Below are 17,417 nucleotides of genomic sequence, written 5' to 3' on the forward strand. Positions count from 1 at the left end.
CACACTGCAGTTGAACGCCAACTAGATCAGGGGTTGAGTTGGTACTCTCTTGTTACATATGTGTTCGAAAACATAGCGACAGCTCAGGAACAAGTTGCAAGGACACATTTACAGAACTGATTTCTGAAGGATGTTCCATGTTGATCATGGTGGCCATTCCTTTGTGTCTATTTGTGGCACAACGTTCAGTCTAACATTTCCCCATTACGCTGATCTGTTGTTTAACTGATAAGAACGTTGCCTTATCGACGTATACAACAGAGGTTGCACTGATCAAAGAAGAATGACACGACTGATCTATATTTTACAATACTAGGTAGCACAGGCTGGGGAAGGAAATTGTGTTTTCGTGTCTTGTTATTAATAAAAACGACTTTCGTCTGTTATGAATACACAATGCTTTTCGAAAAGTGGTTAAATAAACATTTGTTTTATTTGAAATTCCAGAGTACTTCGTAAAGTACAAATTATAGTACTTTGAGAGCTTAATCCAATCCGGGACGAATCCCCACTCTCAGAGAAAAACAGCCCGAACCATTCCAGATGGAAGTCTGACAACTGATAGTTTAGGTCATGTACTCAATGTACCCTTCTGAAAGCAACTGATAGCTATGAGTGCATAGTGTCTTTTAGACAGTGATCAGATGTAAGAGATGTTATATTCTACTGTAATCCCTACTAGCATACATGTTCCACGAGGAGAGTTATGTGTATAATCACACAATATCACAGCGTTATGCCTTTTTAATATAATGTGCGTGCGATTTGACGTGCCAAACTCGGAGGATCATGCACTCATAATTGTAGGATCAATGTTGCCTGTACACATCATGTGTGAAAGCTATAGACAGGGACACTGATCGTATGAATACACAACAGACCGAGAGTCGATGTGACGACACATTCAGTTGCAGTTCAACCCTCCGTTACCCTCCGAGTAACAGCGATATGCAGTTATAAATAATTATTAACGCTAAATAGCCCTAACGGGAACATTCCCTAGAGAATACAGTCAACACGATACAACAGCACGTGTTTCTCATCTGCCATTAACGTTTGCGGAATAATGTATGACTACACAGATATGCTCCTATACCTAGACGTATAACACAACTACTCAGGTAATACAGTCAACACGATACAACAGCACGTGTTTCTCATCTGCCATTAACGTTGACGGACTAAAGTATGACTACACAGATATGTTCCTATACCTAGACGTATAACACAACTACTCAGGTAATACAGTCAACACGATACAACAGCACGTGTTTCTCATCTGCCATTTAACGACGGACTAAAGTTGACTACACAGATATATACCTGACGTATGACAACTACTCAGGTAATACAGTCATATGTCTTCCTATAACCGGAATAATGTATGACGACACAGATATGTTCCTATACCTAGACGTATAACACAACTATTCAGGTAAAGTAAAAGTTGATGTAAAATGGTCGTAATTAATAAGCAGTTCTTTTAGTTAATGTTGTGAATGTAGAAATCTGAGGACAGTAGTTAATTCAGTTATTTTTAGTTAAACCTCCCATGTTGAATTGATTTATGCTACCTGATATCTAAATAATATGTACGTATGATTAATTCAGTAATTTGGTTGAATCCAGGGAGCGAAACATCCCATGCATTATTGAGTCTGGGTGTACAGCTCCTTTACCAACATGCTACTAACCAACAATGCCTGTAGGGTTCACAAACAGTACCGATATGGGGAAATGTACACTGGTTCCTATGGTGACGAGCCATGGGGTAAGTAATCATACGAATTATGGGCATGGTATTATAATAAAATGAGCCATATGTAAGACTATCATAGTGCGTTATTCAAGTACAATTCCTTTGTTAGTGAGTGAGTATGTCAGTTTAGTTTTACGCCGCACTCAGCAATATTCCTGCTGTATGTAAGTAATCGAATCTGGACCAGACAATCCGGTGATCATCATGAGCATGGATGTTCGCAACTGGGAACCGATGACATGTGTCAACCCTTAGGTAGCGGTATATGATATACAATATTACAATACGACTTTAACATGACAAAACTATGAATTTGTTGTTTCAAATCCTATTTCTACCTACGTTGATTTGTATAGCTCCAATTCAGATATGTGCCTCGGATACAATTTAACGTTCCTGAGGTGTATGTAATCTAACACAACCATGCTATCCTAGTCTGTCTCCTAGTCCCTGAACCGTATTATTTTTGCTACTGCCTTGCCCTCCTGCAATGCAATGAAGCAAGTCTAGACTTCCCCAGGTTCAGTTTCTGAATCTCTGGTCTCCCTGGGGCTCCTTTTCAATTTAAAGGGGTTTATTTGTTACAATCAATCAATCAATATATATCCAGCCCGTCCCTCTCTATACAGAGACTAAGTGTTAGTCTAATGCTATCCCAGTAGTCGCTCTGTACATGTATGCACTGTGCAAGTGAACCCGGAAGGTTGACACGGTGGATCTATTTTGGGATGACCTGGTAAAACCATGAATACGGCGATATTCTCTTTTGAAACTGATGTCTATTCCTCAGGTAAATCATGTACTGTACTGTTTCATGTTAAGTTGAAATGTTAATGTAGTGGATGATTATTGTATCCTTGTTATCGACTAACTCTGTTAGTGGTATTTACTGTTGCAGTGTGTGTTATTTTCTTACTTTCATTTTGTGAAGTGACCATCAGGCTGATATATTAGGACATATATCTTATCAGATAAGGATATCACCACACAAATATTATCCTACGTTGCACAACTGAGCTATGATTATGTCTCCAGGCAATGATGGTGTAAAGAGGACACATAACAGAATCAATATTAACACAGCTGTTATATACTAGGGTTCACTGCCATTAATGTTGTTGCATGTACATGATGTGTTTGTGTGATGCATACTATATCTTGGTTTTTTTAATTTCAATAATGAGACAACTACGCAACATTCAATATGTTCTCTTGTCAGGATATATCAATATGATGTCACTTTCTCCCTGGATCGAATAATGAAGGAGATGTAAAACATTTGAAATAGAAATAAGATCTACTAAATGTTTACATGTACCTACAGGTGGGCAGATTATAAAAAGAAGATAAAGTTTGATGAACAGTCACTATGGATGGCCTCTTGGAGGAGCGGTTCCGTTGTATTGACACTGAAATATCAAATCAAAACCGGTACTTGCAACAGCAGTTTGAAAAGCAGAAACGACAAAATGATGACATTCGACAGGTAGTGTCTCAGATTGAGAAAAGCCTGGGCACACCAGCCACGGAAGACTTAATCAAGCTTACTGCTGAGGCAACAGATGGAACTGATCGAGACAAACGAACGGTTGACGAATCAGTCTGCCTTGAATCTGCCGACAAACAGAATCCTCTTACCGACGCAGGTGAAACACACAAGAATACAGAATTCAAAATGAAGACGTTAAGCTATTCTAAACACCAAGAGACAAGTTGGATCACTTCCCCGGAGTCCCCTATATCAACTGCATCAGAGGGCAAGGCACAGTTGGGCATGCATGAAAGAGATGTCACCTCCAGTCAGAGTTATGGTAAAAAGGACTCAAAACCCATGCTAACCACTATGGGAACAAAGCCGGCGCATATTGAAAACAAAGAATCGGAAGTATTCGGGGAAAAGGAGCCAGTGGTAGGGCACGAGTCTGAAACTGTTCATAACAGAAAAGGACATAGTAATGAACAGATCAAAAACATCCCCAATGAACAAATAACTGCCACCATACAGGGTTCATTACCCAAAGCTAGGGAAGTTTCATCTAGAAAAGAGGAGCTGAAAAGCAGCGCCACAAACATTTGGGGAGTAAAGAAAAACAAACCTGACAGGTGGAATAGTGTTGATCCCACTACACACTCTAACAATACATTCACTAATAGTATGGAACAATTTGGAGCAGTCTCCCAATTCGAGGACTATGGGACTGACTACATAGAAACATGTACATCACCATCGTGTACCAAAATCTCCGACCTGTCTTCTGTGACTGTATTTTCCAACAATGATGACCAATCTGACTATGACGTGGATATGTATCTATCATATCCAAGTGGCATGGGGAATGCGCGGCTTGAATACACCTACTTGGTTAACCAGTTGTTATGCTCTCACAACTGTCACGTGCTGAACGTACGAGAAACACGTTATACACTGACTAGTCCCAATGGACTGCAGAAGAAATGGTCAAGGATAGATAAGTACCGACCTGGCCAGAAACCTCCTGACTTTATGAAAGATTTACCTTTTGCACTCGTACCATTAACCCGGCCAATGAGCGTAGGCGCGAAGCAACTCCCTACTCGGAGCCCACACGAACTGAAAGAACTTGTACAAAGGTACGATTTATAAAACTTACATTTAAATACCATTTGCCTTTAAGCGTCTCACACATTATTCATACAGTAATTAATGTATTCATGTTATGTATGTTTAAGATCAAAAGTTGTGGTATCTAAAGACGATTCCATTGGTTCCCCCGAGGGGCATCTGATGCACACTTTGTATCAAATGAAGGAGATCGTCGGTGAGGATGCAGATCTGTGGAAGCCTGTTGAAGAGGCTCTCAAGAAAGGTCAGAATAAATCTATGTTTGTATCTTTATTTGTCCTATGTCTGTGAATGATGCGCATATGTATTGTTTATATACTTTACATTTAAGGAGTTGTGTTTCAGAAGTGACACCAGTCGCAAGATGTGATATCGGTGTTGATACAATTTTGTGTCTCGACAACTCTGGTACAATGCCAAGACAGGCTTACATTCAGATGAAGAAATTGGCAATTGACTTTATCAATGGTACGTGTTTGCAAGTACAAGTTCCTCATTAGTGTCCCTTTACAAATCACTAACACATGTTTTTGGAAATAAGAATACAGAAACACCATACATTCATCTTTTATCATTTCTATCATGTGATATATTTTTAGGTATCGAAGATGTTGCAGAAATGCATGATCTTGAAGAAAATATAGGAGTGGTCACTCTTGGTTCCAGGGCAACTGTGCTTCATCATTTATCCAATGATTATGGAAGTCTGAGGGAAATCCTCGGTAAGACACGACATATGTAACAACTGAATGTAATGAATTCAATGAATGGCTGGTTTAAGAAAGTTTGTAAAACATTTCTTTATGTGACGATTTTCAACACTGATAGCTTGGCCATGGAGTATAATGTGTTACAGTGCGCGCCTCATGTTTTCAGATCAACTAGAATGCGGGGGTGTTCCAACTGACCACTGTATTCAACTCCAAGGACTGTTGGTGTGTCTTGCAGCCATGACAAAAGGTTAATATTGAAGAGAGAGAGAGAGAGAGAGAGAGAGAGAGAGAGAGAGAGAGAGAGAGAGAGAGAGAGAGAGAGAGAGAGAGAGAGAGAGAGAGAGAGAGAGAGAGAGAGAGAGAGAGAGAGAGAGAGAGAGAGAGAGAGAGAGAGAGAGAGAATTTACATTTTGCTTTCCTTCATTTACCATAATGATTTATTAATAAAGGTTATCATCACACTTCCAGGTGGAGTTTGTAACTTTGGTGGGAGGACAACTGTGCCCCCTCGACTTATCCTCATAACAGACGGACTGACAATTGGGAAAGTGGATCAAGTGGACAAAAGTCATGTAAGAAAAAAACTATATTTTTTATCTGTCATATCCTATGAGGATACAAAATATTGCATTCTAAGATCTACATGTATATTTGAATCTATAAAGCAGGTCTAAAGGTGTTGATTACTGATTATCAACCAAATTGCCATTCCTAATAATTCGCCAAATTCCTTTTCTGAGCACATCAACCTATTTAGGAATGATTTCTTCAAATAACATGTCTACTTGCGTCCCACGTTATTAGACTTGGTTTACATCATTCGTTTGTCACCAGAAGGTGGAACTATTTTATACTGCTCTGGACCACATGGGAGCTGCGTTTGTAAGGAACAATGTAGTGGGCCCAATTCAGGTTGTTCCTTACGGAGAAGCAAAACAGGTTGGTACTGAGATTGAACAATAATAAGTGACGTATATTTCTTGACTGATATCAGTTGGTAACCATTCTAACAACAACAGTCCTCTGTTTTACCTCCTTATTTATACATGAACAATCATAAGCTACAAATAGTGATAACAGTAACCTTTTTCATATATTCTGAATAGGAAATGGGAAGTACATGTACTTCAATACTGAATGACCCAAACGTGATCTGGCATTATTATACAATAGTTGTTTTAAACTTAAATATATTGCTTTTTTGTACTGTTGATTTTACGATATCTTATTTGTCAGGCCTTCATAGGTAGGCTTTTGAAAAGGTGCCATGGGAACCTGACTAGCATAACAGAGGCTTGCAAACAACACTGGCTTCAGGTTTGTATACTGATCTTTTTAAGTTTGTGTGTTCCCTTTCATATACTAACTTGGTGTGCATGGCTTGGTTGCCTATGTCAACGGAAGCATATTTGATGACACAGAAAGTCTAATGCAGCATTCAGTTCCAGGAATGTTCTCATTTATCTAACATTTCTGTTTCAGAAACGCAGCACTCAGATCCTTGATTTTATGATTAAAGGAAAGGATGGAAAGGAAGCTGAGATGCTAGATGTAGATACAGTTGTTGCAGCCGTTTGTTCTGGATACAGTCACCAAGAACGCGTAATTCGTTCTTTCTCGTAACTCATTTGTCATATACGTTCTTCCTGGGGGATCTGTTGACATTTCACGAGTCACTTTTCACGAAGATATAGAAGCAACAGATTAATAATCGGCTATTAGTGGATTTACTTTTCTGCCTGGTGTATAAACAAGTACGTGTCTTACATTTTGTCAAAATTAACATGTCAGTACTTTCACATGGTTGATATTTATTTATTTTTCAGAAACAGATTTCCAAAATTGTCAGAGACAGGCTGAATGAGGTGGATAGATGGTTAGGACTTACAGACGAGTTTGACAACGTCTCTATCAAGGCAGGCCTTCCTGATCTTGGAACAAGGGTGGTTCGTGGACCTGACTGGCGATGGGGCGACCAGGACGATGGGGGCGCAGGGACTGTTATCAATCATGGAGAAGACGGAGGTCCGAGACATATTCCTTCATCAGACCAAGACTGATAAAAAAGTTCATAATTAGCATTGTAGAAACAATTATTATATCATTTCCTTATGTGAAGAAATTTTAGATCATGCGCTATTAATATACAGATTATTCCATAGTGGTCTCTTCTTTACCAAGTTGATGTTTACAGAGTCTCTGTGGTTGTCTTGGGACAACGGCTTCACGAACGTGTACAGATACGGTGTCAGCGGCAACTATGATGCTCTCATCGTAGATGACCAACCTCGCATGGTAAATCAGGAGGGCGCCATAGACATCGGGATGCAGGTGGAACGAGGTATATTGTAGTGTGTTCGACATAACATATACATGCGAATAGACAATGAAAGTGTCTACATTATAACACTTGGATGTCACGTTTGAAATTGGACGTTGTTAGCAAAGTATAAATTAAAGTATGTTTTGGGTGGATTACCACCCAGAATTCAATCGCATATTCTCAGAGTAATGCTCCCAATCACCAGGGCAAAAAGCATTGGGTAGGAAAGTGGTCAATGTGACACATATATGTTGAGAATAGTTTTGTTATGTTGTTAGTTATATTACATCTTACTTTATGGTTCTATGTAATATCCAGCTATGAGATAATGTATTATAAGCAACAAACCGTTTTCACAATCTTACAATTTATTACCAATATAACTGAAGTAAAAATTTCAAATACTGACTGGGATTTATACACTTTCAGGACCAAACTGGCCAGATACTTCAGGACAAAATGACAGCCTTGGATTGTATGGAACAGTCATACGTAAAAGGAATGGTAGAGTCCTGGTATGTTTCTAAATATACTCCGACAAGCATGACCGTTAAAAACGAATATATATTAACACACTATTTATACAAAATATATTATTTTACGTATATGGGTTCTATTTCAGGTTATATGGAACAATTCTACAATTCGAGTACACAGCTTTGGTGAAGGTGGGAAATATGAAGTAGCCACCCGGTGAGACATTTAACATCAATCAAACTGTCTACTGACGAGCTGTCTACTGACGAGCTGTCTACTGACGAGCTGTGTACTGACGACTGACTGCTGTCTACTGACGACGAGCTGACGAGCTGTCTGTACTGACGAGCTGTCTACTGACGAGCTGTGTACTGACGAGCTGTCTACTGACGAGCTGTCTGACGAGCTGTCTACTGACTGACGAGCTGTGTACTGACGAGCTGTGTACTGACGAGCTGTCTACTGACGACGACTGACTGTCTACTGACGAGCTGTCTACTGACGAGCTGTCTACTGACGAGCTGTCTACTGACGAGCTGTCTACTGACGAGCTGTCTACTGACGAGCTGTCTACTGACGAGCTGTGTACTGACGAGCTGTCTACTGACGAGCTGTCTGCTGACGAGCTGTCTACTGACGAGCTGTGTACTGACGAGCTGTGTACTGACGAGCTGTGTACTGACGAGCTGTCTGACGAGCTGTCTACTGACGAGCTGTCTACTGACGAGCTGTCTACTGACGAGCTGTCTACTGACGAGCTGTGTACTGACGAGCTGTGTACTGACGAGCTGTGTACTGACGAGCTGTGTACTGACGAGCTGTGTACTGACGAGCTGTGTACTGACGAGCTGTCTACTGACGAGCTGTCTACTGACGAGCTGTCTACTGACGAGCTGTGTACTGACGAGCTGTCTACTGTGTCTACTGACGACTGACGAGCTGTGTACTGACGAGCTGTGTACTGACGAGCTGTCTACTGACGAGCTGTGTACTGACGAGCTGTCTACTGACGAGAGCTGTCTACTGCATTTATCATTTCCAACTTATCACAGAAACAGATACCTTTACATTTTCATTATCATGTAATATATTGCGTTAGGAACAACTGTTTACCTTTCCTAGATATAGAAGTAAAGTAGAACGAAACGCGTTGCTTAGGACAGGATCAATTTAAATACTGCTGATTTGTCTTTTAAATAGAGAAAGGATTTTCGGCATGTTCCTGCCACAGTTAAACTATCATAAACTGAGCTTTGTGTTTTGTATATTTAAGTGATCCCCTTAAATGTATTCGGGAGCATATGCCACGTGTGGACACTGACAAGGACCATTGGCAAGTAGGAGCAGAGGAATCAGCTAGCAAACACCCCAAAGATGAACCAGCTGCAGACGAAGTGGGTGATTCCAGCGTGTGGCAATGGCTTGGCAAAGACAACCAATGGCGTTCATATTCAGAGTCGAACAACAAGAAATTAAGAGCATCTTACAAGAAAAGACCTGGTGGGTCATGTCTCATACAAAGAGATGGAACGAGGTAGGTGCTGTTTTGTTACTTGTCTGTTACCACCGCCATGGCTACATCACGATTGTTATTATTTATTACACCTATCTACAGGTAATTTAGTGTTACTGTTCACACATTCTACAAATACCAGTATTATGTACAAGATTTATGGCATGAGACTATTTTGTTTTGTCTGGTCCACGGTTTTAGCGATTTTATATACTTTCAGTTTCAGGGTTATATTTAAGTCATTTGTTGAAAAATCAATTGAAGATGGCTCAACTACGGATGTGAGAAAACTTGATGGTATGTACTCAGCAACAAACATCATTCGTACACATATCAGCATGTGGTTAGGTTTTGAGTATTGAGTAACCCTTTAGATAAATGAGAAGAATTTTCACTGATAAAACAGCATCAAAATCCATGAATTTGACTGATAAATAGCCCATGCATATGGAACCATTCACGGGTCCTACGAAGTACTCCATGTCCTAACTGTAATTTTATGAGAATCTTGACAGTTTGCGACCTTTGATTTTGAAATCCAACCACCTTAGACAATTCAACTATAATTATCAGAAAAAGTTATTTAAGCAATGTTTTGAAAATATTCTGTTTTTTTATCTAGGAAATTGAAACATTTATCATCCAAAACTGTGTTCCACAGGAGATATCGCTTGTGTGAGATCAAACGATATCTCCTAGGAGATATCGTTTTGACAGTAGATTTTGTACAATGCCCTGAACATGCTATGACGTCATGTACTTGCTGACGTCACAATGCTATGACATCGCTGCACTGCAAGTCTAATGGCAGTACCATGTTCAGAGATGTACATTTTTCATTGAAAATTAATGAAGAGTGATTTTGGATGATAAATAGAATCTCACCCTCGTGTCTTCTGATATCAAATATATCAACACTCGTTGATAAAGTAAAAATATCCTCGGCAAGCCTCGGATATTTGTAACTTTATTAACTCGTGTTGATATAATTGATATCAGAAGACACTTGGTTGAGATTCTCTATATACCGGACCTAAAGCTATATCCTACATGAGGGTATTATTCAAAGTAACCAACTTAAAGCATAGTTTTTTAAACCTACAAGAGTTATGCCCCTTCGAATATCAATCGATACTGTTCAATCATGGTGATATGCTTTGCGCCCAATACTGTAGCAGAAATAGAAACTGAACGTTACCTGAAAGAAATACAAAGGGTTATGAATTTCTAATGACTCGGCCACGGTGCGACCAGTTTGGAATTTTACGGATTCAAACGGGCTGAACTAACCCATACTACCTGTCAAATAGCCGTGCAGGTAGTACTAACCCACTGTAAGCCATTTAAAGTGAAATAACATTGTGTAAATCTTTACATCTTTTTCGCGTCTTGTGAGTGATATATTCACTGCTTGTTATATTTTCCAGTTGAAGTTTCTCAGATGTCAGAACGAGTGCTGTGATGGACTTGCGACAGTCAATTGACGACAATCTTATATTCACTTCATTAAGAAGGACATGTTCATGCCCTCCAACAGAGACCCACCCAACACCACCTACTTTCTACCCGTCTGCTGTAACGGGATGCTTCCACGGAGATTGTTGCTGGTGTATTGTGCTGACGGCCATGACCTTCGATTGTACCAACACGGTGACTCACTCGCGCACGATAAGCGTTGTGCACATTTATAGATATTGTCTTCATACGACGCAGTGGAAATCCCCATCCAGAAATAGCCCAACTGGGTTTTGCCAGAAATCCATTCCTCGAGAACTCTATTCAAGCTGAACAATACCAGATGACTGTAATAACCTTTCACACTGAACGCATGTCGGAAATAACTAAACCATGTTTGTGCGGACGTGGCAATCACGTCAATCTAGCTTTATACAAATACCTGAAAATATTTATATGTTTGACGTTTTACATCTTCAAGAGCTTCAAGAGAGACAGTTTATTTCAACAAGCACGGCTTGAGACTGCTTGAGAAAATAAGTAAGACAATTACATGGGATATACTACTGACAACATCTGATGAAGTACAGTGTGACAGAGCTATGTGAAATTATTCCTACATATAACTGCTATTAGTATGAATCCATGTTTTGGAAAAAAAATAGAAATAGACTGTGTGAATATGTCATGGGCATCCTTCCATTTTTCAGACATCCCCATAGTCAGATATGTTACAACAACAAATCTTCTGGTTGAGTGCACAGCTAATCTCCCCCCTACACCCGTTCCCTCTTAGTGAAAAGGAATGGTCCATAAAATGAATAACAGAAATCAGACAAGACGTTTTATATCATATGCATAGTCGACTATGCAGTTAATTTACACAAACTGTTCAACAACTAGTCAGTGGATGCCCTTCTTTGGCACAAACAGCATATTTTAATAGATATTATGGCATGGCTCGTTGCTTCTACTACTGCAACTACTACTACGCCATGACTGTGGCTTTGACTATATATATGTGCAACAATATATATGGGCTGGCACGTGTTGTTGTAGCTGAGAAGGCAGATTAAAAAAATAAACTGAGCCCGAGCTCAACACTGTCAATTCTGAAACCCTGTTAACATATTGAGAATATTAAATTAATGACATCACAGGGACCAAGTATGAAACTAAAGTGGATTAAGTAGAATTGTTTATGCTGAAACAACATTCGCTTATTAATTTCTAAAGTGTATTAGTCTTAAAAAGTGAGTAGACAGTTTAAACACAGTAACAATTTCCCTTAGGTTCAACTGACTGGTTGAAGTAAACTGTTGTAAAGCACTGCTATGGAGAAACACCCAATGGGATATTCCCGTTCATATATTGGTGTTGCCCTATTTAGTCTCCTAGTCCAGTGTCTGACAACTGGGATGTCTAACTAATGGGAGTATGCTGGGTATAATTACACTTCTGTAAAACGTACGTCAGTTGAACTGTTCTATATACTGTTCACTAATCACACTCTGTACAACTAGTACATTGAACTTCCTGAAACGCGACCATGTTGTTTTCAATAATCTCTGTGTGTAAATGTGCTCTTGAAATGAGATATGTGAAGACATACACTGAAACACTGAACTTGAATACACCAAAAATGTGAAGAATGCAAGTATATTGAAACACTGAACTTGAATACACCAAAAATGTGAAGAATGCAAGTATATTGAAACACTGAACTTGAATACACCAAAAATGTGAAGAGTGCATGTATGCTGAAACACTGAACTTGCAGCACATCAAATATGTAAAGAGCGCATGTATGCTGAATTCTTAACTTGCAGCATATCTAATATGTGAAGAGTGCGTGTATACTGAAACACTGAACTTGCAGCACATCTAATATGTGAAGAGTACATGTATGTGAAACACTGAACTTGCAGCACATCAAATATGTGAAGAGCGCATGTATGCTGAAACACTGAACTTGCAGCATATCAAATATGTGAAGAGTGCATGTATGCTGAAACACTGAACTTGCAGCACATCAAATATGTGAAGAGTGCATGTATGCTGAAACACTGAACTTGCAGCACATCAAATATGTGAAGAGTGCATGTATGCTGAAACACTGAACTTGCAGCACATCAAATATGTGAAGAGTGCATGTATGCTGAAACACTGAACTTGCAGCACATCAAATATGTGAAGAGTGCATGTATGTGAAACACTGAACTTTGCAGCACATCAAATATGTGAAGAGTGCATGTATGCTGAAACACTGAACTTTCAGCACATCAAATATGTGAAGAGCGCATGTATGCTGCTGAAACACTGAACTTATGCAGCACATCAAATATGTGAAGAGTGCATGTATGAAACACTGAAACACTGAACTTGCAGCACATCAAATATGTGAAGAGTGCATGTATGCTGAAACACTGAACTTGCACTGAACTTGCAGCACAAACACTGAACAAATCAAATATGTGAAGAGTGCATGTATGCACATCAAATATGTGAAGAGTGCATGTAAAACACTGAACTTGCAGCACATCAAATATGTGAAGAGTGCATGTATGCTGAAACACTGAAGAACTTGCATGTATGAACTTGCAGCACATGAAACACTGAACTTTGCAGCACATCAAATATGTGAAGAGTACATGTATGTGAAACACTGTACTTTCAGCACATCAAATATGTGAAGAGTGCTTGTATGCTGAAACACTGAACTCGCAGCACATCTAATATGTGAAGAGCGCATGTATGTGAAACACTGAACTTGCAGCACATCAAATATGTGAAGAGTGCATGTATGCTGAAACACTGAACTTGCAGCACATCAAATATGTGAAGAGTGCATGTATGCTGAAACACTGAACTTGCAGCACATCAAATATGTGAAGAGTGCATGTATGCTGAAACTTGCAGCACATCAAATATGTGAAGAGTGCATGTATGCTGAAACATGTATGTGAAACACTGAACTTGCAGCACATCAAATATGTGAAGAGTGCATGTATGCTGAAACACTGAACTTGCAGCACATCAAATATGTGATGCTGAGTACTTGCATGTATGCATGAAACACTGAACTTTCAGCACATCAAATATGTGAAGAGTGCATGTATACTGAAACACTGAACTTTCAGCACATCAAATATGTGAAGAGTGCATGTATGCTGAAACACTGAACTTGCAGCACATCAAATATGTGAGGAGCGCATGTATGTGAAACACTGAACTTTCAGCACATCAAATATGTGAAGAGTGCATGTATGCTGAAACATTGAACTTGCAGCAAAGGTATGTGTTTCTTGAATGCTTTTGACATAGTAAAAATCGTGTTTGTATCTATAGACTGCAATGTTTTCTACCTAAATATCGATTTATGACCCTTTCGGGTAGTATTTGCAAGAACCAGACAGCTCAGAGAGTTGGGGTGCAGCACATCAAATATGTGAAGAGTACATGTATACCGAAACACTGAACTAGCAGCACATGTGCATGAAGTCCTACCGCACAAATGAGTTATTTTTTAAAATATTTTGTATATGTCATATTTCCTAAACGTACCATACACGGTATATTTGCATAATATCCAATTTTCACAAACACACACATTTGCAATTTAGCATAAAAAATATTGATTTAACCTTATAATCATTTGTAATAAGCTTTGGGATTTCGCGGTGTTTTGTTATGGCTGGTGTAGGTAGTCTTTTCTGCAACTGCACTTCGAACATCATACCATTTGTCCCCGAACACAAATAATACTGGGTTGATGTGTTCAACTTAGTGTTCAACGAACTGGCTAAGCCGGAATTTGTGGGTTTTTTGGAGTTGAAAGGCCAGGATGTCCCCAACCTGGATAATTTACAACAATATAACGTTACTATAGAAGTCTATAGGAAAACATTTGGTTTTGCGGAACTTCAAACAGGGAGAGTTGGCAGTCATCCAGGGAATTCCCACAGTACTTTCGCTTTGCCCGAATTCATTATTCGTCTTTACACGGTAGGCATGCCGTAAACAAAAGTGTGTAGAGTTGAAGCTTGACGAGAAGTTTCATGTAGATTAAGTAACTGAAGACATTGAAAATGTGAAGATAAGTTTTCATGAAGATTGTCACATATGTACTGATTCAATATCAAGCTATAAATAGAACTGACGTGGGGGTATGTATCTGTTATTACTTGCCATGGCCTGGCTATGAATACTTATTCCCTTCAATTAGTGTGTGACTACAATCATCTGTATGTGTGTCAGGAGGGTTAGGCAGCATCTCAGACCACCTTCAGACACCAAGTTCGCCGCATGAGGGACATACAGGTCACTTGAGGTGGTATCTATCCCTAACCACAAGGTATGGCTACTACTTCCTGGTTGAGTATTTACTATGTCATTCAACCATTCATGAAACCATTACATGCTAAACCAATATTCTACGTTCATGCGTTGTTATCGAATGTCATAATCAGGTAAAAAAATAATAATGTGTAAAATATGCCAAGCTAATGTGGGAAGGTACGACGAATCACCTACTCCGCTCGTGATGGGATATTTCATGTTCTACATGTCCCAGTGTGTTCTGACCTGATCCTGTCGAGTTTTAGATAACATGCAAAGAAACCTAAAGCAAGTTTATGCAGCCTTTTAAGCTGTTCAAACAATATACCTTCCAACGTAAGACTGGAGAAACCTAGTCACGCCATGAGGTGTTTAGAGTTACGTCCCTTAGCTGTTACTGTTTATGGCTCCCCTCCTACACTGAGACTTTAATTTCAATATCTGTGACAGGGCTGCTTGAAAACCGTCCATCAGCTTAGTACATTCACTGACTTTCAGTGTCGGCTGTCACAGTCTAACGAATAATAATGATGTCAAATATATTGTGTTGTCATATTTTGTCTGCCTCCCACTGAAGCCATGGCAGAGGGACACGAGCCGGGTGTTCAAGGTTTCAAGAAATCAACTTCTCAACACAAGAAAAGAACGTACAACATAATCATCACTGCAGAATTCTGGAATACCCTGGGTGAAGGAGGTTAGGTGATATTTGATTAGCGAACATTAATATATCATTCAATAGCATATATACTCACCAGCAAAAGAAGCGTAATACAAGAACTCAAAACAATTTTGTTAAAGTATCAAATCTAAACTCATGCTGAAAAAGTATGAATTCTGAGTTGCGTATTTATTGCTGCTCAGTATGCTTCCCATTAAGACTGATGAGTCGATATACGGCTCATGGTATACTACTACAACTACTACTACTACTACTTCTTCTTCTACCACAACTACTGCTGCTGCTGCTACTACTACTACTACTACTACTACTACTACTACTACTACTACTACTACTACTACTACTACTACTACTACTCTTCTACTTCTACTACCACTACCCCTATTACTACTTCTTCTACTACTACAAAACCCGTGAAGGTCCGGGTTAGAATGTGCCTTCAGTAACCCATGCTTGTCGTAAGAGGCGACTAAGGGGATTGGGTGGTCAGGCTCGCTGTCTTGGCTGGCACATGTCATCGGTTCCTAATTGCGCAGATCGATGCTCATGCTGTTGATCACTGGATTGTCTGGTCCAGACTAGAATATTTACAGACCGCCGCCATATATCTGGAATACTGCTGAGTGCGGCATAAAACTAAACTCACTCATTCACTCACTACTACTACACAACTGTTAATGATAATATTAATGAGAAGAATAAATTATTGCTCTGATGTGATTTAAATTTAGTTTGTCGAGATGAAATTACAACCATTATAAGTTTACTCTCATCACATAAGGGGCTGAGGGGTTGCCTTATGGTTAGAGCGTTCGCTTGTCACGTCGAAGGCACGGCTTCGATTTCCCACATGGGTACAATGTGTGAAGCCCTTTTCTGGTGTCCCCCGCCGTAATGTTGCTGGAATATTGCTAAAAGCGGCGTAAAACAAAACTCACTAACTCACCCATCACATAATGTGTAGAGATGTTCTATCCAGAGTACTGTGTATAATAAGATGATTGTTCCTAACCTCTAGCACAACTTATGTTCTTTACAGACTCTGACCGTGATGCGCCGGTACTACGTATCGAGAGGAAAGGTGTAGAGGACGGACACAGGCTGCATGCTGCAGTCATTACACGGTGGACACTTCACACAACTGGGAACACCATCGACATCTTGATGCAGATTGGAAGTGAAGCCTTTACTCGGTTGCATCATTTCGTTGACGACCTGGAAAATGAATATGGCGCAGAACTACTTCATATCACGAGTGGTCTGACGTTTGTATTCAGACACAGACAGGTTACATCTGAGAACAAGATGGTTGCAGACAAAGACAGCGTGATGCACCGATTCCAAAGTCTTCTCCATGGTTTGGGAGTCAAGTCTTTTCATGTGTCGTTTGATGGGTTTGTAAATTGCGTTGGTTAATTCTGACCGATTCCATCTACATCATGTATTGTTTTGTGGTGTTATGTATAACCGAACAACAGTTTTCCAAAGAATTAGACATGAATTTGTCTTTAATTTTAACACATCATGGTCAATAGAGTTTGAGTCATTATTTCGA

The 17,417-nt window shown here is 39.5% G+C and overlaps 2 protein-coding genes across 9 annotated transcripts in view; both read left to right on the forward strand.

The window, feature by feature from the left end:
* The first annotated feature begins 1,747 nt into the window (after window positions 1-1,747).
* Window positions 1,748-11,388, forward strand: LOC124280408. 8 transcript variants are annotated; one of them, XM_046716326.1, is made up of 17 exons: window positions 1,748-1,771; window positions 3,084-4,369; window positions 4,469-4,605; window positions 4,707-4,829; window positions 4,961-5,083; window positions 5,238-5,321; window positions 5,543-5,646; window positions 5,909-6,013; window positions 6,311-6,391; window positions 6,557-6,676; window positions 6,901-7,099; window positions 7,269-7,415; window positions 7,827-7,912; window positions 8,020-8,090; window positions 9,148-9,408; window positions 9,608-9,684; window positions 10,815-11,388. In XM_046716326.1, exons 2-17 carry the CDS (start codon window positions 3,129-3,131, stop codon window positions 10,847-10,849), a joined length of 2,994 nt encoding a protein of 997 aa, XP_046572282.1. In that variant the 5' UTR covers window positions 1,748-1,771; window positions 3,084-3,128; the 3' UTR covers window positions 10,850-11,388. The 8 variants fall into 8 exon arrangements, with proteins under 8 accessions (XP_046572282.1, XP_046572279.1, XP_046572283.1 ...); XM_046716323.1 differs by lacking the exon at window positions 1,748-1,771 and adding an exon at window positions 2,463-2,549; XM_046716324.1 differs by lacking the exon at window positions 1,748-1,771 and adding an exon at window positions 2,535-2,558.
* A 3,407-nt stretch (window positions 11,389-14,795) lies between these two features.
* Window positions 14,796-17,417, forward strand: part of LOC124280409 — a 44,539-nt gene continuing 41,917 nt past the window's right edge. The window contains exons 1-3 of the mRNA XM_046716332.1: window positions 14,796-15,196; window positions 15,758-15,877; window positions 16,902-17,256. Coding sequence (XP_046572288.1) covers window positions 15,760-15,877; window positions 16,902-17,256 — 473 coding nt within the window. The 5' untranslated portion in view covers window positions 14,796-15,196; window positions 15,758-15,759. The remainder of the gene's footprint in view (window positions 15,197-15,757; window positions 15,878-16,901; window positions 17,257-17,417) is intronic.

Source organism: Haliotis rubra, unplaced genomic scaffold, assembly GCF_003918875.1.
Source record: "Haliotis rubra isolate DU_JTF1 unplaced genomic scaffold, ASM391887v1 Scf267, whole genome shotgun sequence".
Taxonomy (NCBI): Eukaryota; Metazoa; Mollusca; class Gastropoda; order Lepetellida; family Haliotidae; genus Haliotis; species Haliotis rubra.